Raw genomic sequence first — 22991 nt, 5'->3', positions numbered from 1 at the left:
AGCAGGTCCTGTGGAATGTTCCTGGTATACGGCAGGTCTTGTGGGGGTGTTCCCGGTATACGGCAGGTCTTGTGGGGGTGTTCCCGGTATACGGCAGGTCTTGTGGGGGTGTTCCCGGTATATGGCAGATCTTGTGGGGGTGTTCCCGGTATATGGCAGGTCTTGTGGGGTGTTCCCTGTATGCGGCAGGTCTTGTGGGGTGTTCCCGGTATACGGTAGGTCTTGTGGGGTGTTCCCTGTATGCGGCAGGTCTTGTGGGGTGTTCCTGGTATACGGCAGGTCTTGTGGGGTGTTCCCTGTATACGGCAGGTCTTGTAGGGTGTTCCTGGTTTCTATTGAGCTTGTAAGCACTATATTGAAGTTGATCAGGATCACAGGAGCGTACTATTACCTCTTAGACACGGCCAGCTTCATCACTGTGCTTACAAGTTAGTCAGCAGCGGTCATTATTGCATTGGTACTTTTTTTTTTTTTTGTCTAGTTTTTGGTGTTTTTTCGCCTGTTTTTCATTTGTGCCTTATTTTAGTAATTTGTGCTTTTATAAAAATCTAAAGTCACTAAGTTTTTGCACAAATCTTATCCAATCTGCCTCTGGAGTAATTTTGAGCCTGATTCATTTGTGAGGTTTTTGTAATCGTGTGTGTATATATATATATATATTTTGTTTTTCATGCAAAATGAAAAATGATCTTTATTTTTGTCTTTAACCCGTTTTTGAGTCTCTTTTTTAGCTAAAAATGTTGCAAATTCAACTAAAATGTAATAAAATTTGTGCAAAAAATCTCAGAAATTTTAAAAATCGCTCCGGGCGGTGGAGAAGGACTGGAGCACATTTTTAAAAAGTTGCAATTTATGACTGGGCCAAAAAACATCTGGAGAACAAACCACATGCTTACAATGACAAACATTAAAATAAAACAAAATTAAAAAAACGAAACGGATGAACGCAAAGAAAATCAGAAGCAAATTAAAAGAAATTAGAGCAAATGAAAAATGGACAAAAACCACCAAAAACTAGACAAAATTGGTGCAAATGCTTTAGTGAACAGGGTCCAGAGTGACCAAAAAATCAGAAATTGTGCTATTTCAATAACTTAATTTTATTGTTCTCCATATGAGATAAATATGACCTTTTATTAGTTTTGACAGTTATGGATGTGGCATATTGTTATTTTTTTTTAGATTTTAATTACTATATATATATATATATATATATATATATATATATATATATATATATATATATATATATATATTAAAAAGGAAATATTGGTCCTCCCAGGAATTTGCGGTACTGTAATATTGAAGTATTGTAAAATTCCTAATTTCTCATGAAGCTCAGCCGCTGACTGTACAATTAACAAGTATGGCAGGCACGGGGGACTTTAGAATACCCCCCCCCCCCACTGAAATGACAGCGCCAACGGAACCCTGCAATCGTGTTGCAGGTCGGGGATGGTTAAGGAGAGACACCTTCCCACATTTCCAACCCCTTAAGGGTGAGTGTCCACGGTAAGTAAACGCTGCGTGATTGACGCTGCAGCGTCAAACACGCAGCGTCCAGATGTTCCAGCATAGTGGAGGGGATTTTGTGAAATCCCGTGTCCACTATGCGTGGAAACCCGCACGCGGCGGCCCTGCGACTCCGGACATGCTGCGCGTCTTTTCAGATCGCAGCATGTCCGTGCTACCTGCGGCGATGCTGCGTCGCCGCAGGTAATATCACAGGGCCCTATGGCCCTATGGCGAGGGTGCGATGATCCCGGATGTGTACAGTACACATCCGGCATGATCGCGTCCCAGAAAGGGGGCGGGGCTTAGCGCCGAGCGGCTTTGCCGCTGCGGCGATACCGCCGGCCATCCTGAGCGTGGACACGCAGCCTTAGGGTATGTGTCCACGTTCAGGATTGCATCAGGATTTGGTCAGGATTTTTCATCAGTATTTGTAGCCAAAACCAGGAGTGGAACAATTAGAGGAAAAGTATAATAGTAACATATGCTCCACTTCTGCATTTATCACCCACTCCTGGTTTTGGCTTACAAATACTGATGAAAAATCCTGACCAAATCCTGATGCAATCCTGAACGTGGACACATACCCTAAATGTCTCTGACTTGATTGACAGTGGGATCGAAGAGGTTAAACTGCGGCCATCGATGACCGCTTATAGCACACGACCCCTGACCGCACTCCGTACATGCACAGCGCATGTCGCATATTGTCGCCTGGGCAAAGTGGTCCGCGGCACTTGTCCTGGACTAAAACATTTGTGGAAAAAAAATCTTACAGTCCCTTAAAAACACAATTGGCTGTGACTTCGATGGGTTAATCATTCTGCAAGTCATAAGACGGTGACTTTGGGACAGGACAGCTAATCATTGTCACCGTGATGGGACTGTTGCCCAGATTAACCCTCCGGCAGGGTTGGGGGGTTTCGGTTACAAGTGTCGGAGGCCCCGGACGTCCCTTTTGCAAGCGACTTACGATGTTGCAATTTTTTTTTTTTTTTTTTTACTTCTGCAACCAAAAGAACAGAAACTTGAAAACAGTCAAGTCGTGTACAATGAGGGAGAAAGAAAATGGAAAATGCGCTGCTGGGTCCAGAGAGGGGATTTTATTGATAACGCGTTTTGTACACTACCACCCATCATCAGCTTGCACAAAAAAAAAAAACCTAAATGTAATTTGTTTCATAACTGAAGTTAAGTAATAGCTCAGAGGGGGGAAAAATCCTTTTACCCCCAAATTCTCTCTCTCTGCCATGGACACAATGAAGCTGCAGGTCACGTGACTCTCCTGGGCCGCTGCAGGCCCTTTGTTTGCGGTCCAACGGTCACATGACGAGCGCTGGGTCATGTGACCTAACCCGGAAGCGGCTGGCAGAGGCTGCTATTTGCGCTGCGATCCCGGGGAGGGCGGTGACGTCAGCGGCTGTCTGCTTCTCCTGCTGCACCTGTGCTGCCGCCGCCGCCCGCAGTGTGCCCGGTGCCCGCCGCCCTGACAGCCCGAGATCTTCCTCCTCACCATCGTCATCATCATGACCAGGGGGAGCTGCTGACACCCGATGCCTGAGGCCTCATCCTGCACAAAGCCTGCCATCCGCCAGACCACATCCTCCTCCTCCTCCCCGGGAGAGGGGATGGTGCCGGGAGCCGGCCCGGACAGGTGAGAGCCCCGTCCTGCTGCCATCTATCCGGCTGATCGCACGATCAGATCGGACTGTGTGTGTCAGTATTTTCAACCGTTGTAGAACTACAACTCCCAGCTTGCCACGTCAGGATTTGGTCGCACAGATGAGATTGACCCCCATGTAGGGCCCATCAGCCGCTGTTTTTTGACTCCTCGATGTTGTGATAACTTTATCTTGAAGGTTGGAATCCGGTAGATCCGGATTTGCCTGGATCACATGGTGTGCAGGGCGTTGTGTATTCTGCACGTGATATAAGGGGGAGCGCTGTGAAAGGTCAGAGGTCACCCCCCCCCGAACATTGGGGAGCGGCACGTGCTGTTTGCGCTTCTTTTATGACGAGGGCAGGATACGGATTTCCTGCAGCCTCTCGGCAGCTGTTTTATGGCCGCCTGTGTCTGTGCAGCAGAGTACAGGCTGCCATACAGCGCTGGAGGATTCGGCGGGATATACGTGCAATATGGCCTAACCACAGGACATCTCGGAGACCCCCACCTGACGCAGAATACGGGCACCCCCACCCTCATCCAGACGCCATACATGTGCACCTCTCTCTGTTCACTTCTATGGGAATCAAAGAAAAAAGCCAGGCAGTCAGTTCTAACTCCCATAGACGCGGCCCCCTGGCTATTTATTCTCCATCAGGGGGACCCACTTTTAGTGATTTAAAGAAATATCCCTTTAAGATCTTTCCGTAAGGTGTCCATAAACGTAAAAGTATTTCCATAGATCGCCTGTTTACATCTGGACCCACCACTCCCTAAGATTGATCACTCCTTTCCGAGCCGGGGGGCATCAGGGGGCCGGTTGTATTACAATAATTACAGTATAACACATTTTCGTGCTGCAGAGCCGTCATTCAGCAGCGTCCGCTCAGACGTCCACCACGCGTTTTTGCCTTTGCTGCCGACATTTGGGTAATTTTTGCATGTGGATTATATCTCCGCGTTCTCTGACCGGCTTCTCTATTGAGACACTCCAGTGACGGATACGTTTTAGCTGTAAAGTTTAACAACTTTTTGGAAACTTTCTTGCCCATTATTGAATCCACTGATCTCTGTGGGTTCAGCTCCAGAACCTTATATAATCAGCCGGTCATACATTTCCCCATATAATACATGTGTGGGCGACATACTGGCTCAGCGATGAGGGTCCTGAATGCGGGGGGCCCATATAAGACGTCTTGAAAGTAGATGATGATCAGAGGAACCTGATGGCCATAATTGAGCCGAGTTCTGCGTTTCGGTGTTTGCACGGGCATTGAGATACCACCTGGTGTTATGATCGGTGCCGGCCCTTGTGCTCATGGTCGGTAGGTTGCCCTTTGTCTATAAAGGTCTGCAGGTGGGGGGATGGGTGCCATTGATCATAAATGGTTCCCCGGCAGGTGGCCAGCACACCAGATGGTCCATGTATTCATTCATTATCTATAGCTATGGTGACCGCCGGAGCTCTGTGGAGGGCTGTGTACGCTCCTGTGTATTTGTGCACGTTCCCACCACTGGCACTGCCCGCCTATAGGCACAAGTGCATTACGCATAGGCTCGGTGCATAGCTAATGCTGCCACGTGGGTGCAGCCTATAATTCCGCCCGTGCAGCCGGCATCCATGTGTGTTTCTATCTTGTAATATAATGGCTTATCTCCTGATCATGGGGGTCTGAAATGCACAGAATGAAGGGTCCGAAGCGCCAGTGCCCTCCCTGCCACCCGGATGTGGAGATAACAACACCATCGATAGGGGTCCTAGAGGATAGACCCCCCTCCCCCCCATCATAAAATTATGCGACTTTATAAAGGAAGCTTCTTGTCATTGTAGACTATCCCTTTATTATGTAACCAATTGATGACTGTCATGAGGCAAACTGCAAGATGACGTCAGAAATGTATGGAGGTAAGTGAATGGTCGTCCATGGAATAGACAGCCTCAGTCTGCTGCTTGTTAGTGGCTGGTAAAGTTGGGGATCTGAGGAGAGATCTCTCCTCTATCACCTCCTATTAGGGTGTATTTTCCTGGTGGGATATTAGAATGAAATGGTGGCATCCATGTTGCAGAGCTACGACTCTCAGCATGGCAGTCTGTGGGGGGTTTATCATTCAGTGTTGTTGGGTCACGTGTCCTGGGGACGTCTCGAGGGATGATCACAGGCGTATAATTAACAGGATTCGTCTACCACTCAGGAGGTGTTTAGTGCCTGGCAGCGTGGTAGCGCCAGGCTCAGTAATGCAATGCCTGGTGATCTGGATTTGTACGTTCCTGATTGCTGGGTTGCAGCACTGTGAGCGCCCTGTCAGGTTCAGCCTGAATTTCAGGGCTCCCTGGTCCCTTATCCACCATTAGCCATAAGACTGAGCCACCTGCCCAATATGTTGTAGGTGATTCCTCGCGCCGCCCTGTGACCCATTGAGGCTAGGTCTCTACTAGACCTCAGATGGTTCCTGTAGTGTCCGCACCAGTTGTCAGCAGAAGATCGTCCTGTGCGCGGCTCGGTGCGGCCTCCATGGATCAGACTTGTTTTCCAGCACATCCCTCAGGCGATCGATCGGACTGAGATCTGGAGAATTCGGAGACGAGTCATCGCTTCGATCTTTGTCATGTTCCTCAAAACATCCCTGACCGACCATTACACTGCTGTAAGGAGCCCTGTTATTTGGTAACCCACTCCCCAGGAAAAGGGGCACTTGCAGGGGACGGATCCGATCTTTCGCCTGAGGGATGTGCTACATGGTACATTGGTGCAACCTGTGCCGTCGCACGGGGTCCAAGTGTGGAGGGGCAACTTGTACCTCCAAAGCGGCTGCTGTCTCCAACATATACAGGGAGCACAATAATGAGATATTGGACTGCAAAGGGCCCATATACTGTTCTTGTAGAGGGGCCTCTTCTGTCTGTGTCCGCCCCTGTGTAATTAGTCTGTACATTCTTAGGTGGGTGTCACATTCACATGATGGCAGCACACAAGGGTCCCAGCAGGACATTGCGCATCACATAGTGCATCCTGGTGCCATCCCGGGTAAGTGACGCACACACATCGGCCGTCCACATGGTGGAAAACGGGATTTGTCAAACCAGGTGCCTTCTACCATTACTGCTGGTCCAGTTCTGATGCCCATGTGCCCGGTGTAGGACTTTTGACAGTGGAAGGACTTTCTTTTATATCGTAGCTGCAACGCTCTGCATGTCCTGACGTCTGTCCAATGTAGCTGCGGCGCTCCCTGGCTCTTTTCTGCCGTAGCTGCGGCGCTCCCTGGCTCCTTTCCGTCGTAGCTGCGGCGCTCCCTGGCTCCTTTCCGTCGTAGCTGCGGCGCTCTCTGGCTCCTTTCTGTCGTAGCTGCGGCGCTCCCTGGCTCCTTTCCGTCGTAGCTGCGGCGCTCCCTGGCTCCTTTCCGTCGTAGCTGCAGCGCTCCCTGGCTCCTTTCCGTCGTAGCTGCAGCGCTCCCTGGCTCCTTTCCGTCGTAGCTGCGGCGCTCCCTGGCTCCTTTCCGTCGTAGCTGCGGCGCTCCCTGGCTCTTTTCCGTCGTAGCTGCGGCGCTCCCTGGCTCCTTTCCGCCGTAGCTGCGGCGCTCCCTGGCTCCTGTCCGCCGTAGCTGCGGCGCTCCCTGGCTCCTTTCCGCCGTAGCTGCGGCGCTCCCTGGCTCCTTTCCGCCTTAGCTGCGGCGCCCTCGCTCCTTTCCGCCGGAGCTACTTCGCCCTGGCTCCTTTCTGCCGTAGCTGCGGCGCCCTGGCTCCTTTCGATCATAGCAGCAGGAATTTCAGCACTTTGGGCTCCTGTAACTGTTCTGTAGGATCGGACCAGTCGCGCGCTGACACTGCACATTGGTACCTTGGGCGTCCATGATCCTGTCTCCGGTTCACCCTTGTCATCCCATTTTGGAGCCGCTCTGACCCGGTCATGTACTTCACCGTTTGGTCCGTGCCGTAGTCGCTCCTTTCAGTTTTTGTTCTTCACATCTTTAGAGCTGACAGATCGCTTCCTATTACAGATGCTTTATCTTTCCCCCATAAAAAAGCATGGCCGCTGTGTACCCAGAAATAATAAAGATTGGACAGCGGGACGCACCCAGCACGGAGTCATGATGGGTCACTTACTTTCTAAACACTCAGCACAGGATTGCAGCCCGGCAATCATGTCTGCTGTCACCGGGGACGTACTGAGCCGCCACCATCGCAATATACTCTACGATACAATCTGTACCAAAAGCCATGTCACGTCGCTCCGCAGAGCATCGCAGCATGCGGTCGAGCCGGCGCGTGCAGAGCATCGCAGCATGCGGCCGAGCCGGCACGTGCAGAGCATCGCAGCATTCACCTTTTTCTTTCTGGAATGCAGCTCCCAAGTGCTCAACTTGAGTTCTTGCACCACGGCACGTTTGTGTCGCAATGCTCTGCGTCATCGCTGAAGTGTGCCACTCTCCGTAATCAGTGACATTCTAGGGTACTTCAGAGCGACGAGGGCTTGGTGCTCAGAGCGGCCACCGGCCCCATCCAGTGCGTTACACAATACAGCTCTCCGTAGGGCGTGAAGGAAACCCGCCATCGGTGCTTCTTGGGTGTCAGTGTCCAATGGAGTGATATCCTGCAGGATTCTTGTAAGAAGGGGGTGGTGTATCAGGGTCTTCGTCTATTTCCTCCCCCGCTAACCCTCCGTTTGCTCCTTACAGATTGTGAGCGACGGTCGTCTGCTGGAGTGATCCACCATGGCGGTATTACGGCAGCTGTGGCTCCTTCTATGGAAGAATTACATCTTACAGGTACATTGGGGCACGGTATGGCGGTGGTGTTATCAGGCAGCTAGTCCTGGGTCAGGGGGGATATGTGACAATACAGATATAATACATGTATAGTACGGCCTGCACCTCTCTCACTGAGCGCAGGAAGGGGCTTCTATACTACGGAAACCTGCAAGGTCATATGAGACTTACAGACCAATGCCTGTTCCTTTATGTGTGTGTGTGTTAAAGGGGTATTTCTACCACATAAAATCATGGTAAATGTAAGTAATCGTTGAGCCCGGACCCCCGTTCATTCTGCGGATTGGGTGCAGATGTGGTGCTGAGTCTCCTTCACTGGTTTTCCATGTAGTCTGGCCATCATAGAGGTGACCGGGCGCAGAGCCGAGCATGTGGAGATCGGACCCCTGCCGATTATTACTTTTAAAGCTTTTTGATGTTGTCTCCTCTCCCCTTAGAAACGTCAGGTCCTGGTGACGGTGATCGAGCTCGCGCTGCCGCTCCTGTTTTCTGTTATCCTAATTGCATTGAGGCATAGGGTCGAGTCTGAGAACCACCCCAATGCGACCACGTACCCCAATGTGGACTTTCTCAGGTTGCCCGGAATGTTTCGTATTATGGGACCTTGGGATCTGGCCTACGTCCCGTCCAATAGTGATGTCGTGCGGGATATTGTGGCAGCCGTGGAGAAGAAGCTGGATATTGGTATCCGAGGTAAGGCAGCCTACTTCGGTGGTCCCATATATCCGAGGTAAGGAAGCCTACTCCGGTGGTCCCATATATCCGAGCTAAGGCAACCTACTCTGGTGGTCCCATATATCCGAGGTAAGGCAACCTACTCTGGTGGTCCCATATATCCGAGCTAAGGCAGCCTACTCTGGTGGTCCCATATATCCGAGCTAAGGCAGCCTACTCCGGTGGTCCCATATATCTGAGGTAAGGCAGCCTACTCCGGTGGTCCCATATATCCGAGGTAAGGAAGCCTACTCCGGTGGTCCCATATATCCGAGCTAAGGCAACCTACTCTGGTGGTCCCATATATCCGAGGTAAGGCAACCTACTCTGGTGGTCCCATATATCCGAGGTAAGGCAGCCTACTCCGCTGGTCCCATATATCCGAGGTAAGGCAGCCTACTCCGCTGGTCCCATATATCCGAGGTAAGGCAGCCTACTCCGGTGGTCCCATATATCCGAGGTAAGGCAACCTACATCGGCGGTCCCATATATCCAAGCTAAGGCAGCCTACTCCGGTGGTCCCATATATCCGAGGTAAGGCAGCCTACTCCGGTGGTCCCCTATATCTGAGGTTGACAACCTACTCCGGTGGTCCCATATATCTGAGGTTAGACAACCTACTCCAGTGGTCCCTTACATCCATTACATTCATTCTCTATGTGGCTACTGGAAAAAGCCAAGCGCAGCGCTCTGCAGCCCCATAGGGAATGGATGGAGCGGTGTTCGGGCATGTTCACTGCTGCTCCATTCTAACATGGATAACAGTGCCCCATACTGTCGATCGGTGCAGACCCCAGCAGTCAGACCCCCACTGACCAGTAAGTTATCACCTATCCTGTGGATATATCGGCCATGTGCTTGTATCCCATCAGGTGGGTTCAGTACTCAGGCGTCTTGTTCTGTTTCCTTGCTTGACTCTCTCCGTTGTCCGCAGCCCGGGGGTTCCCTACAGAAGGAGATTTAGAGAAGTTCATCAGACATGACAACCAGTCGGGCAACGTGCTGGCCGCCATAGTCTTCGACCATACGTTCAATAACAGCCATGATCCATTACCCCTGCAGGTAACGACTCCGCTAGCAGAAGGCCGGCGACATTAGTGCTGCAGGAATAACCGCTCTGTCTTTCCGGCCACAGGTCCGCTATAAGCTGCGGTTTAAGTACAGCCCTCGCAACGCTCCCATCAGTGAGCAATCGGGACTGAACCCAAATGTGGACCGCAACTGGCACACCAGATACTTGTACCCGCTCTTCCAGCTTCCGGGGCCTCGCGAGCGGAATGACATAACTGGAGGCACACCGGGTAACGATGGGCGCCATGCCTGGTTTTCTGCATGTTTAACAAAAAAAAATTGGAATGTACAAAAAAAAAACTTAAAATAAAAAAAATAAATAAAAAAAACCACTTAGCCAATCTCTTGTTTTTAGTTTTTTTTTTTTATCGCTATACACAAATCATTAATTCTTTTTTTTTTTTTTCACCTTCCAGGATACTATAGAGAATGCTTTCTGGCAGTGCAGCACCACGTGGACCGGGCGATCATTTACCACCATGCCAACGAAACCGGGCAGGCCCTTCTGGACGAGATCGATGTCTCTATCCGACGGTTTCCCTTCCCACCTTACGTCAACGACCTCTTCATCCTGGCTATCCAGAACCAGCTCCCTTTGCTCCTGATGCTCAGCTTCACCTACACCTCCCTGAGCATTGTGCGCGCGCTGGTCCTGGAGAAGGAGCGGAAGCTGAAGGTGAGGACGGAGTTGTGACGGGTTTCCTGGAATCACTGCATGAATTACAACCTATTGATTGCCGTTTCTTACAGGAGTACATGCGAGTGATGGGACTGAAGTCCTGGCTTCTCTCTACTGCCTGGTTCATCCATTTTTTCATATTACTTTTGGTGTCCATCTTTTTTGTCACTTTACTCCTGTGTGTCCAGGTCAGTATTGCTCCTTCCTTCCAGTGTCTTGCATTTCCGCTGTCGTTTTGCTTTGCTCCAATACAACCGTTAAAACGGTAAAGATATATATATATATATTTCAAGTCTACAGCTCCAATGCAGAATTATGTGTCCCCATGGATGCAAACAAGCCCTGTGTAGTTGCATCCTGCAGTCATCTGTTGTTCTCCTCCATCTTTTTTTATGTTACTGGCATAAAGATAGGCGGCATTGGTCAGAAGGAAGGGGCTACGGTGTGACTGCGGGATCATGCTACAGGGGGTTTGCTCGTGGCCATGGACGTTTTGCTGTAACCGCAATGTGATCAATAAGAAAGGGGATATTCCCACCGGACGTGATGACCTATTGCTTGGATATGCCGTCACTTTTTGATTGGTGGGGTCCAACTTCTTGGACCCCCCCATATGAGAAGTGCCACAGCTCTTCATGGAATTGCAGCTCCCACCGAGGAAGCTGAAATGCAGCCCTGTTCATCAGTACAGGAAATTAAGTTTTCTGCTAATGATGAGGGGGTATACAGGTTGCTCGGGTTTTCCAGATCACGCTCAGGTGGTCTCCGAGTATTTGTTACTGCTCGGAGATTTAGTTTTCATTGCTGCAGCTGAATGATTTATAGCTATTAGCCAGGCTGAGTACATGTGGTGGTTGCTAGGGAATCCCCACATGTACTTATGCTGGCTAATAGCTGTAAATCATTCAGCTGCGGCAATGAAAACGTAATCTCCGAGCAGTAACAAATACTCGGAGACCACTCGCTCATCACTAGTTTCTGCCCCTTCGTTTGGGTGATCAGAGGGTTAAATCTGTAAGTGATGGCACATGGCCACTTGAAGGGCTGACGATGCCTCTTGCCCACGTTGTGATGCAGATCGGGCACCTTGCGCGTCCTTACACCCTTTAGAGACTTTCCTTTTACTTTTGGGTTACTAACAAATGACTCTTCATTTTTTCCTTTTCTTCCAGGCCAGTAACGAGGGGGCAGTCCTCACTCGGAGTGACCCCACGGTGGTCTTTGTCTATCTTCTGGTATTTGCCGTGTCCACCATCTCCTTCAGTGTTATGATCAGCAGCTTTTTCTCACGAGGTAGGAATGCTTTCTCTCTCCATCTTTGGTTGCGCCATCTTTCCTCGGTAGCACAGCGCTCCTCTGCCTCCCGGCTTCCTTCTTGGCTTGGGGGGCGGTGTGCTCTGGATGATTGACAGTTTGGATCGGCAGCGTTATTGCACCGCTGTCACCCCGGAGGACTGATGTTGGTCAGATCCAGGGCAGCTCTTCCAAACTCACAAACTCGCGCTCCTTCCCTATAAAATTGGGCAAGTCTGATACTATAGAATAAAAACAATTCCACCATTCTTGAGAATTTATAATGAAAGGATACAAAGTTTTTGGTTTTTATAGGCTCCCGTTTTGGATACCTGTGATCTTTTTTTATTGTCTCCTACAGCGAATGTGGCAGCTGCAGCCGGAGGGTTCCTGTACTTCTTCTCCTACATCCCCTACTTCTTCATCTCCCCTCGATATGATCGGATAACTCATAGCGAGAAGCTGGCGTCTTGTCTTATTTCCAATGTGGGCATGGCCATGGGCGCCCAACTGATCGGGATGTTTGAAGGCAAAGGTCAGCGAGAACCGTCGTGTCTTCGCCTTCATTCCTTGTGAAGGCCAAAAGCCAACATCAAGGAGTCTTATGTCATCGCTTGGTCTTTAGGCACCGGAGCTCAGTGGTCGAACCTACTGACCCCGGTCAGTGTGGACGATAACTTCACCCTGGGCCAAGTGATGGGCATGCTGCTGCTGGACTCGGTGGTCTACTCCATCATCGGGTGGTATGTGGAGAGTATCATGCCGGGAGACTACGGAGTTCCCCAACCTTGGTACTTTTGCTTTATGGTAAGAAGCCATTTTTTTCATAGTTGAACTATAGTTTCCCAATCTTTAACCAAAAACCTTAGACGTGTCGGAAGTTTTGCTCAATGGCCGTTCCAGATACTGAGACATCCATTGATCACTAAAATGAATCTCGTCACTGCCCCTCCATCTGTGATTGACTCTCGTCAGAGGATCAGTCGAGTCCATGCCCTCTCTTATTAAAGGGGTTGTCGTCTGTCCTGTCCATGGGTTGTCACAGGTATCACAGCTCGGCTCCATTAAAGTGAATGAGGCTGAGCTGCAGTAATCGCGCACACCCTGTGGACAGGTGCCTTTTTCTAATCCTGGACAACCCCTTTAAGTCTGATTCTATATCCTCGCCACCTTGAGAAAAGTAGATTATTAGTGAATGGGCAAAGCGCTCACCTGCTTCTCTTCCTCGAGGTCTCAGCACTCGGACCCCTAATGATCAAAACTTCTGACACATCACAATATTAAAGCGTGAACTAGAAGCAAAAATACTCTGGAAATAAATGGTTAACTGCGATCAGATCTCCTCAATCCACATCGCTTAAAGCAATCAAAACTGACCTTCCTTCCTCTGCGCGTCTCTGCAGCCTTCATATTGGTGCGGGACTGCCAGAGATGCCGAATTCCTAGAGAAGGAGGATGATGAGGATCCTGAGAAAGCCTTGAGAGGGGATTACTTGGAAGAAGAACCTGCAGACCTGGTGCCGGGTATTCGGATCAAACATTTAACAAAGGTGAAGTTCTACCCCACGTCCACTAGGTATCACTCTGTCACAACTCCATTCTAGATGTGATTCCCTTTCCCTTCTTAAAGGGGTGGTCTCATAATGAGCACATCAAGTGTCTGATCCTCGGGCGTCCAATCCATTCATGAGAATGCGAGCCCCCCAAATGAATGGAGCGGTGGTCGTTCATTCATAAAATAATGTGCTCTTTTTATTTTCCAGGCTTTCCGTGTGAACGGTAAGAGGCGCGTTGCTGTGCGGGATCTCACCCTTAACATGTATGAAGGACAAATTACGGTACTACTGGGACACAACGGGGCCGGGAAGAGCACTACTTTATCTATGCTGACCGGTACGTGATCTCCCACAACTCCGACCCCGGCCGTTAACCCTTCATTGTGCCAATAAACGTAATTTCAGCATTGTGCACGATCTACATCTAACCATCCATTTTTTTTTTCTTTTTGGGTTTTAGGCCTTTTTCCCCCCTCATCCGGTGAATGCTACATTGGAGGGTATGAAATCTCTCGAGACACCGCTCTCATCAGACGCAATCTGGGGCTTTGCCCTCAACATGACGTCCTGTTCCAGGGTCTCACCGTGGAGGAGCACTTGTATTTTTACGCAGCTGTAAGGGTCTCGGGAACTAATAAGCCAGCAATGTGCGTCTGTCTGTAATCATTGCACCCAACCTTCATGTCTGTGTTGTTTAGCTGAAAGGCTGTCCTCGTTGGCGCTGCCCGGATGAGGTGGAAAAGATATTGCAAATCCTAAGAATTGAAGAGAAACGTAAAGCTTTGAGCACTCAGTTGTCGGGGGGCACCTGCCGGAAGCTGTCCATAGGGATCGCCTTGATCGGAGGGTCTAAGGTAATAACCGGTCGCCATGTTTGCGGCTAACAGATGCCACATTGTAAGGTGCGTTACCTGATCTGCAAACCGTGTGATCATCGCAGGTCGTTATGCTGGATGAACCGACCTCTGGAATGGACCCGGCCTCTCGCAGGGACACGTGGGAGCTCTTAAGGCAGCACAAACACGACCGGACCCTTCTCCTCACCACGCATTTCATGGACGAGGCCGATATCCTTGGAGATCGAGTCGCCATCCTTGCCCAGGGGCAGCTGCAGTGCTGCGGGTCGCCTCTCTTCCTCAAAAGCAAATATGGTGAGAAAGGGGGAATGTGGAGGGGGTTACTGAAAATGGGGCGAGTTGCATCTCCCTGCACAAAGAGCAGGGCGGTGGAGGAGAAAATGCAGAAGGAATTTGATCCCTTCGTTCTGTAGATCAGGGGTGGGCAATTAGTTTTCCTAAGGGGGCCATATGAGAGACCGACTGTTATGGAGGGACGAACCGCTAGGCTGAAAGTAATTCTGCACAATATTGTTCAGTGTGAGCCCCACCCAATATATATAGATGAGCCCTCAGGATGAGGCTGCGCCCCCAATATATATATACAGGATGAGGCTGCGCCCCCGATATATATACAGGATGAGGCTGCGCCCCCGATATATATACAGGATGAGGCTGCACCCCCAATATATACATGATGAGGCTGCGCCCCCGATATATATACAGGATGAGGCTGCGCCCCCGATATATATACAGGATGAGGCTGCGCCCCCGATATATATACAGGATGAGGCTGCGCCCCCGATATATACAGGATGAAACTGCGCCCCCAATATATACAGGATGAGCTTGCGCTCGGCACCCCCAATATATACATGATGAGGCTGCGCCCCCGAAGTATACAGGATGAGGCTGCGCCCCCGAAGTATACAGGCTTACATCCCACACACATCTTACGTTTTGGTGTTGTCGTTCTGCAGGTGCCGGGTACCATATGGTGATGGTGAAGCAGCCGCACTGCCAAGTGGAGGAAATCACAGACCTCGTCACCAGCTATGTCCCCCATGCCACCTTGGAGAGTAATGCTGGGGCCGAACTATCTTACATCTTGCCCAAGGAGAGCACCCATAGGTAAGACTCGCAGAAATGTATATGATATTACTATATTATTATTATTATTATACATACTATATGATCTGTCTATGATATTACTGGCTTTGTGCACTTGAATGCGGCTGATTTTCCACCTGCGTGAGACATGGGTGGGCAGTGATCAGAAGACCCGGCCCGCCGATCTGCGCTGGTGTTTGCCTATGAAGCCATTCTCTCTCCCGTCGGGCCGGGTCTTCCAATTCGAGTACGGCTGTGTGAATTCTGCCATCTTTTTTAGGTTTGAGCCACTGTTCTCTGAGCTGGAGCTTCGCCGCAATGAGTTGGGCATTGCCAGTTACGGAGCGTCGGTCACCACTATGGAGGAAGTATTTCTAAGGTAAGGGCCCCCATGTTTGATGCCGTTATCGGTTCCTGTATCTTGTAGGATATCTGAGTCGCCTTCTTCTACATTGTAGGGTGGGGAAATTAGTAGACAGCAGCCTGGACATACAGGCCATACAGCTGCCCGCACTCCAGTATCAGCACGAGCGACGCGCAAACGACTGGTCCGCGGAGGAGTCCTGCTCCATGAGCGACTGTACAGAGGACAGCGGGACGCTGATCACCGAGGATTGTTCTAATGTCAAGCTTAACGGAGGGGTGAGCTGAAGCGGCGGGACTGATGGACAGCATCACTTACTAGGGTGGGGGCGTTCAGTGTATGGAGATGACTGCAGGATCCGACTACATGGGGTATGGGCGTAGTCTGTTACCATGGCGACACAGACGACACGCAGCTCTGTAAATAATAAAAACTGATCATACAAATATTAAATCAGAAAGAAATTTGTGAAGTGACCGCATTATATATGTACCTGTCGCCTCTTTTTCTTCCCTCCAGTGTTCCCTCTGGTGCCAGCAGTTTTATGCCCTTTTTGTAAAGCGAGCTTCGTACAGCTGGAGGAACTGGAAGATCGTTGTGGGCCAGTTCTTGGTCCCTTTGGTCTTCACCACATTGGCCCTGATTGTAGGAAATACCTTCCCTGGACCCCAAGACTCTCCCCCGCTGCAGATGAGCTTGGCACCTTATGGACGCACAGCGGTGCCGTACTCCCTGCCACCTAATGCCTCGCTGCTGCTGCAGACCCTGGCAGAGAACTTCAGGGAGCAGCTGGATGAGGACCATGTCGAGCCCCAAGAAGTGATCGGTAAGCCTTGGGTGCTTGCTATGCTCCTAGAGAAGAGGGCGACGTAGATGAGCCGCCCCTTTAAGTTGTATCTCTGAGCTATGGAAAGCCGTGACCTTGTGGGACGCAGCAGCTCCCATCTGCCAATTATATATTTTTACTTCGTCCTCAGGTGACCTTGATGATTATCTTCTGGCAAAGGCGACCGACGAAGGTGCCCTGTTTGCTGAACACTGCCTGTGCGCCGCCGAAATCCTACGTGTCGGCTCGCGTTACAATGTCACTGCCCGATTCAATAACCAGGCGTTCCACGCGGTGGCTGTGGCGTTGGCATTGGCTGATAACACCCTGTTCAGATTGGTGGCTGGCGCCAACGCTTCTATTTCTGTAACCAACTACCCGCTGCCACGAAACACCACCGAGACTGCCCGGGACCAGCTCCTCGAGTAAGTGGGATGCTTAGAATGAGACTTATAAGCCATTTATATACACGTCACCCCTTTCCTTCCCCCTTGGATCCACCTTCTCCAAAACCCCTTCTGGCCATTGCATTGCACATTTCTCAATGCCGGGTATTTTAGGTATATTATTTCCTAGGGGACAGCCGGGTAAATGTATTTCCTGCCAGTGACTCTTGCATGGATCTGTGCTGCTGCTGCTGCTGCAAATATTTAATGCATGCATTTACCACTAGAGGGAGCTAAGTACATATATACAGGAGGTGTATAAATCTGCATGCAGAGAGCTCCCTCTAGTGGCACTGTGGCAGTGCTGCTCTTGCTATCAGAGTTGCTGGTCTTTGTGGGAGATGCGCTGTATAAGACCATGCTATAAGATTAGTTTTGCTTTTTTCTGCAGGGGTCAGACGGGTTTCGCCATCGCCATTAATCTTCTGTACGGTATGGCGTCTTTAGCTAGCACGTTCTCCCTGCTGCTGGTCGGGGAGAGGGCCGTGAAGTCCAAACACGTGCAGTTTGTGAGCGGAGCATCGTCCTTCAGTTACTGGCTGTCTGCACTGACCTGGGATCTGCTGAACTTCCTAATCCCGTGCACCCTCATGCTTGTAAGTGACCCCCGTATTGTGCATTTTCCTACATCCGGTGCCGGATCGGAGATGATGCAGATGAGAAGGAGAAGCGTCACCTCCTCGTTTATTGCCTGTAACCTCTGCCCCCATTATACTTGCAGGTGGTGTTCCAGGCCTTTGGGGTGCGCGCCTATACGGATAGCCACCATCTTGTGGACGTGATGCTGATGCTCCTCCTGTACGGCTGGGCCGTCATTCCGCTTATGTACTTGTTCAGCTTTCTGTTCACCTCCACTGCCACCGCTTACACCCGGCTCACCATATTCAACATCCTGTCGGGCACTGCCTCCTTCTTGTCGGTCACCATCATGAGCATCCCAGGTAAGACAGTTGCCCTAGCTGCACAGCACTTGCCTATATCTACCCCTATAATGCCCATTTTGGGCTTTTCCCCTCTATTAAAGGGGCTGTCTGGTGAAAACAAGTGATCGCTTATTTATCGGTGGTGGTCCGACCATCGAGACCTGCTTTAGATGGCAGAACCGGGGATCCCGACCACCGCTCCGTTCATTCCCTACGGCGCTGCCCGGTGCTGCGTTTGGCTTTTTCCGTCAGCCCTATAGAGAATGAATGAAGTGGCGGTCGGGCGTCCGATCTGCTGCTCTGTTTTAGGAGACCTCCAATACATTAGAAGGTCAGCAGACCCCACCATAATAGCCGGGTGTGGCGGACTCTTCTGTGTATGGCGGCGTATAGGCTGAACAAATGATCCCGCATTATGGCAGTGTATAACCCTGTCCGTCCGTTGTATTGTCCTGTTCTGCAGCCGCCTTCACCCGTCAGGCCTGTTATTAGCAGCTGATCGCCGGAGGGTCTTCTATAAAGGGGCTGACTTTTTTTTGTTCTTTCTCCCCTTTTCCATCTTTATTTTCCGCAGCCCTCGACCTGGTGGACCTATCTCACACCCTGGACCTCGTATTTTTGGTGCTCCCCAATTATTGCATGGGACGATCATTCAGTGACTTCTATCAAAACTACCATTTCCTGGAATTCTGTACCTCATTTACCCCGATATCTGAACTTGCCTGCCAGAAAATGAGTGAGTGACTTTTTTTTTTTTCTTACATTTTTGTCCAGCATGGAGTTACGAAACCTTTTAGATCACTTTATTAGGGGATTTGTCTTTACTCCTGGAAAAAAAAAAACAAATGCATGTAAGCCGCTTTCAAACAACTGCTTTTCCCAGTCTACCCTCCTGCCTTGGGAGTACAGATGCTGGCAGTGAAAGGGTCGGCACCGGCATCTTCCTATTCGTTAAACCTAACTATACATGCATATCACTGAAGGGGGGACATAACGAGAACAGGATTGTTTGGGGGAAGTAAATCCATTAGAATATACCATACAGGGGGCAGTGAGGGTCCGCCAGAGACTGTTCTGACAAGACCCTAAGAGGAGGACACAAGTGCTGACTCTTTCACTGCCAACACCTGTACTCTAAATGAGGATGTTCTGACATCAGTGCAGCTGAAGGCAACAAATAGACTGGAGAAATCCCAGGCACAATCGGCCATACAGTTCTGCCCACCACACATACCTCTGCCCCCCACAGAGCAGGTAGGCACTCGTATACTTCAGCTTTCCGGGACACTTGGGAGATTTACCGTTACTTTTCCTTTCCAGATATCACCTATCAAACCAACTATTACTCTTTCTCCTCTCCGGGAGTGGGACGCTACTTGACCTCTATGGCCGTTCAGGGCTTCATCTTCCTTTGCCTTCTCTTCATTATCGAGAGCCAGATCCTCTGCCAGCTTTGCCGGTTCAGGCGTCGTCGCTGGGTACGGATTTTAAGCAGGGGGGGGGGGGGGGTGTCATAAAATGGGGCTGAGCTCCTGACATTTCTGGGGTCTATGATCCATAAACTCCATTTTTTTTTTATATTTAGCTTGTATTTGCTTCCTGTCTTCACCTTTGCAGTTCTCACTCCCTGAGTCCCCTGTGACTCCCTCAGAGGACCGGGATGTGGCCGACGAGAGGAAGAAGGTGTTGGAGTCTCCGATGGAGCAGCCCTCGACACTCAGTAGCCCCCTGGTTATCCGGGAACTTAGCAAGGTTAGTTCTGGTGATTAACACTTACGTCATAAAAGTATATAAGATGGGGCCCAAATGTTATGTACAAAGGGCCCAAAATAACAATGTACTGATTAATCTCTATGGAGAGCGATGCCAACTGTCCAGGTAGAAACGGGCACTTGAAGGCATAGTTGGGGTTCACACCTCTCCTATTGAGGAATATTAGATCCGCTGAGGCCAAAGCCCCCTATGATCTATAAGCTGAATCCTCGAAAGGTCTAAACACAGGGACCCCCAACTATCCTAGGATGGGGGCAGGGAGGACATGAAAGCGGTGGGCTACATGCTTGCTATCTCTGTCGACCACGGCCGTGAAAAGGTGATGTTTGTTGGAGTCTGGAGTATCCCTTTAATTGTGTTTCTTGAATTCTGAAGGTATACGGCCGGCGCGCTCTTCTCCTTGCCGTAGATCGCATATCCCTGGCTGTGGGCCGCGGAGAATGCTTTGGACTACTTGGCTTTAATGGAGCTGGTAAGACCACCACGTTCCGGATGCTGACTGGAGACGAAAGCGTCAGCTCTGGGGATGCCTACATCGATGGGTACAGCATCCTAAACCACACAAAGAAGGTAACTGGGAGACCCAAGGCCAGGTCTTATTTCCGGGCTTCCATACATATGTAGCCCCCCATGTCTTAGCGTCTCCTCCTTTTGCGCAGGCCCAGCAGAGAATCGGCTACTGCCCACAGTTTGACCCCTTACTTGACCATATGACTGGTCGCGAGACGCTGTGTCTGTACGCCCGCCTACGGGGAGTCCCGGAGGTTTACATTAATAGCTGCGTAGAGAACATGCTGCGGGGGCTTCTCCTGGAACCTCATGCTAATAAACTAGTGCGGGCGTATAGGTGAGTCGGTGGGGTGGGAGGGTGGTCTCGTATGTGTCGTTTTCTTTTTGGGGGGGAATATAATGTGTTTTTTCCCATACGTCCCAGTGGTGGAAATAAGAGGAAGCTCAGCGCTGGCATTGCTCTGATCGGTGGTCCACCAGTCATCTTCATGGATGAGCCGTCTACTGGAATGGATCCAGTGGCTCGGAGACTTCTGTGGGACGCAGTGACCAGAACTCGAGAGAGCGGCAAAGCTGTGATCATCACGTCACACAGGTGAGGCGCCATTGTGTGCGGAGGGAATCTGGGACGACGCACGGTTTCTAATCACTCGGTGTCTTCCAGCATGGAGGAGTGTGAAGCTCTTTGCACGCGGCTCGCCATCATGGTGAACGGTCAGCTCAAGTGCCTGGGCAGTCCTCAGCACCTCAAATGCAAATTTGGTAGCGGATACACGTTACTAGCCAAGACGTCCAGAGGTGGAGATGATCTGGTTGCCTTTAAAGATTTTGTGGAGACCGTCTTCCCAGGTTAGTGTGTGCAGAACCGGTGTAGTGAGGCTGCAGCCGATCAGCGGACGTGACATAATTTCAGTGCTGACATCACTGGGCCAGGAGACAAGTGCATGTTTTTGTTTTATATAGGGCACATACGCAATTTACCAGATTAAAGGGGCTTTTCTTATCTGTGGCCACCACTAGGGGGAGGTTAGTGCATGAACGTATACAGCTCCCATTGATCTCATACATCTTTATACACTTAGCTCCCTCTAGTGGTGTTTGCCATCAACCACAATTTTTTTTTCCCCTATTTTAATTGGTAGTTGTCCTGATTTCCCCATGGCCGATGGTAGTGCTGTACTAATGCTAGTTCCTTTTTGTCTTCCAGGTAGCCAGCTGAAGCACGAGCACCAGGGTATGGTCCACTACCATATAACAAACCAGGATCTGAGTTGGGCACAGGTGAGAAATTTGCCGGCTCCCCTATGGAGTCGTCCATGCAAAACAATATCCTCTGCGGTGGCTGTTGTACGTTTTCTATTCTTGTCTCAGTTGACGTTTAAGATTCAGACCCGTTTTCGTGTTCTTCTCCATTTTTTTTTCCAGGTGTTTGGAACTTTAGAAAAAGCCAAAGAGAAGTTTGATCTGGAGGATTACTGTGTGAGCCAGATCTCTCTGGAGCAAGTCTTCCTGAGCTTCAGTCATTTCCAGCAGCCGCCGGAGGTGGTCGTTGTATAGAACTTTATCCAAAAAGATTGTGAAATATCTCCATGGACTGCAGACGCCGCCTTTGGTGCACACTCAACTGTGACTAACGGCCTCCGGTTTCTCACCTGACCAATTTTTGCCGTCCAGACAAAACTTTGCACCTTCCTCAGTAGAAGAACCACATCCCCCGTCCACGTCGGTCTTAACCATTTCTAGAAGAATTGTCCGTCCATAATGACCATGGTCTCCATCCAGTCTAACCAGCCTGCCCTATACTGATGACCAATCTCCTCCAGTGCCTCCTCCTTTCATACAAGCCCCCACATCGACCCCCCATATCCCCCCTCCTGAACTCTGGTATTACTTCCGTCATCCTACCAAGGGAGCGACTGCACTGAAATCAAGTTCTACCACTGACTGAACCATGTGAGGCGCTGATGGATCTACTACTGTACCATGATTGAAATTATCGTACCATGATTGAAATTATCGCCCTAATTGTTGTATTGCTTGAATGGAAATCACTATGCTGATTTGAAAGGATGCAGTTTTTATTTTATTTTTTTTAAATTGAACACTTTAAGCTTAAAGGGATAGAGAAGGGAATTGTGAATACTAAACCAATGGATTTGTCAATGCAACCGCTGTCGATTGTGTCTCCTGCAGCGCCTCTTGGCCCCGCTCGGGTGGCGTCTCCCCTACAGGCGCCTCTTGGCCCCGCTCGGGTGGCGTCTCCCCTACAGGCGCCTCTTGGCTCCCCTACAGGCGCCTCTTGGCCCCACTCGGGTGGCGTCTCTCCTACAGGCGCCTCTTGGCCCCGCTCGGGTGGCGTCTCCCCTACAGGCGCCTCTTGGCTCCCCTACAGGCGCCTCTTGGCCCCACTCGGGTGGCGTCTCCCCTACAGGCGCCTCTTGGCCCCACTCGGGTGGCGTCTCTCCTACAGGCGCCTCTTGGCCCCGCTCGGTTGGTGGCTCTTGGCCTCACTCTAGTGGCGTCTCTTTCCGCAGCACCTCTTGGCCCCGCTCGGTTGGCGTCTCCACCGCGGCACCTCTTGGCCCCACTCTGTGTCTGGAACTTTAAGGACTGTTCGCTACAACCTAGGGAGTGCTAGTTAATATTTAACCCTTTAGCCTCTGTGGAGAAGATCACTTGGCTAACAGTGAATGTATACAGACAGCTGGCACTGACACGACCCTCGTTGCTAAACTAACCCCAAAGCTTGTGTTTTTGTGTGGACAGCCAGGGAACAATGTGCGACGCTGTCTACTCTGTTTTGTCCTTGGAACAAGGTTTTGACTGTTCCAAGCAGACATCTGATTGTAAAAAAACCTCAATAAATCTTATTTATGCTGCTCTTTTGAAAGCTGCAGACTTCATATCATTTATTTTGTGGGAACCGTCACCGACGTCCCTGAACCCAAAGG

At 50.3% G+C, this 22991-nt stretch overlaps 1 protein-coding gene across 1 annotated transcript; it reads left to right on the top strand.

Moving 5' to 3' along the window:
• Positions 1-2903: 2903 nt before the first annotated feature.
• Positions 2904-22943, top strand: ABCA3 (ATP binding cassette subfamily A member 3). Its single transcript, XM_077274647.1, has 31 exons — positions 2904-3166; positions 7850-7939; positions 8377-8632; positions 9588-9715; positions 9789-9954; positions 10141-10400; positions 10475-10591; positions 11576-11696; positions 12058-12231; positions 12322-12503; positions 13100-13246; positions 13460-13589; positions 13713-13867; positions 13951-14106; positions 14193-14403; positions 15069-15219; positions 15479-15577; positions 15657-15840; positions 16082-16388; positions 16540-16813; positions 17226-17430; positions 17556-17775; positions 18332-18493; positions 19078-19235; positions 19375-19509; positions 19906-20100; positions 20190-20377; positions 20465-20635; positions 20705-20889; positions 21248-21321; positions 21466-22943. The coding sequence occupies exons 2-31, from the start codon at positions 7886-7888 to the stop codon at positions 21595-21597; spliced, it is 5097 nt and encodes a 1698-aa protein (XP_077130762.1). The 5' UTR covers positions 2904-3166; positions 7850-7885; the 3' UTR covers positions 21598-22943.
• The last annotated feature ends 48 nt before the right edge of the window (positions 22944-22991 follow it).

This window comes from Ranitomeya variabilis, chromosome 7 (genome assembly GCF_051348905.1).
Source record: "Ranitomeya variabilis isolate aRanVar5 chromosome 7, aRanVar5.hap1, whole genome shotgun sequence".
In the NCBI taxonomy this organism is placed as follows: domain Eukaryota; kingdom Metazoa; phylum Chordata; class Amphibia; order Anura; family Dendrobatidae; genus Ranitomeya; species Ranitomeya variabilis.
The sequence above is the reverse complement of the archived record's forward strand: the minus strand, read 5'-3'. Positions and strand labels throughout refer to the sequence as shown.

What these genes read in the sequence shown, in the direction of transcription:
- ABCA3 (XM_077274647.1), top strand. Translation starts at nt 7,886, where the DNA reads ATGGCGGTATTACGGCAGCTGTGGCTCCTTCTATGGAAGAATTACATC. An exon ending in CTTGGTACTTTTGCTTTATG is followed by an intron (nt 12,504 to 13,099) that starts GTAAGAAGCCAT and finishes GCGTCTCTGCAG; the next exon opens with CCTTCATATTGGTGCGGGAC. An exon ending in TCCTAAACCACACAAAGAAG is followed by an intron (nt 20,101 to 20,189) that starts GTAACTGGGAGA and finishes CCTTTTGCGCAG; the next exon opens with GCCCAGCAGAGAATCGGCTA.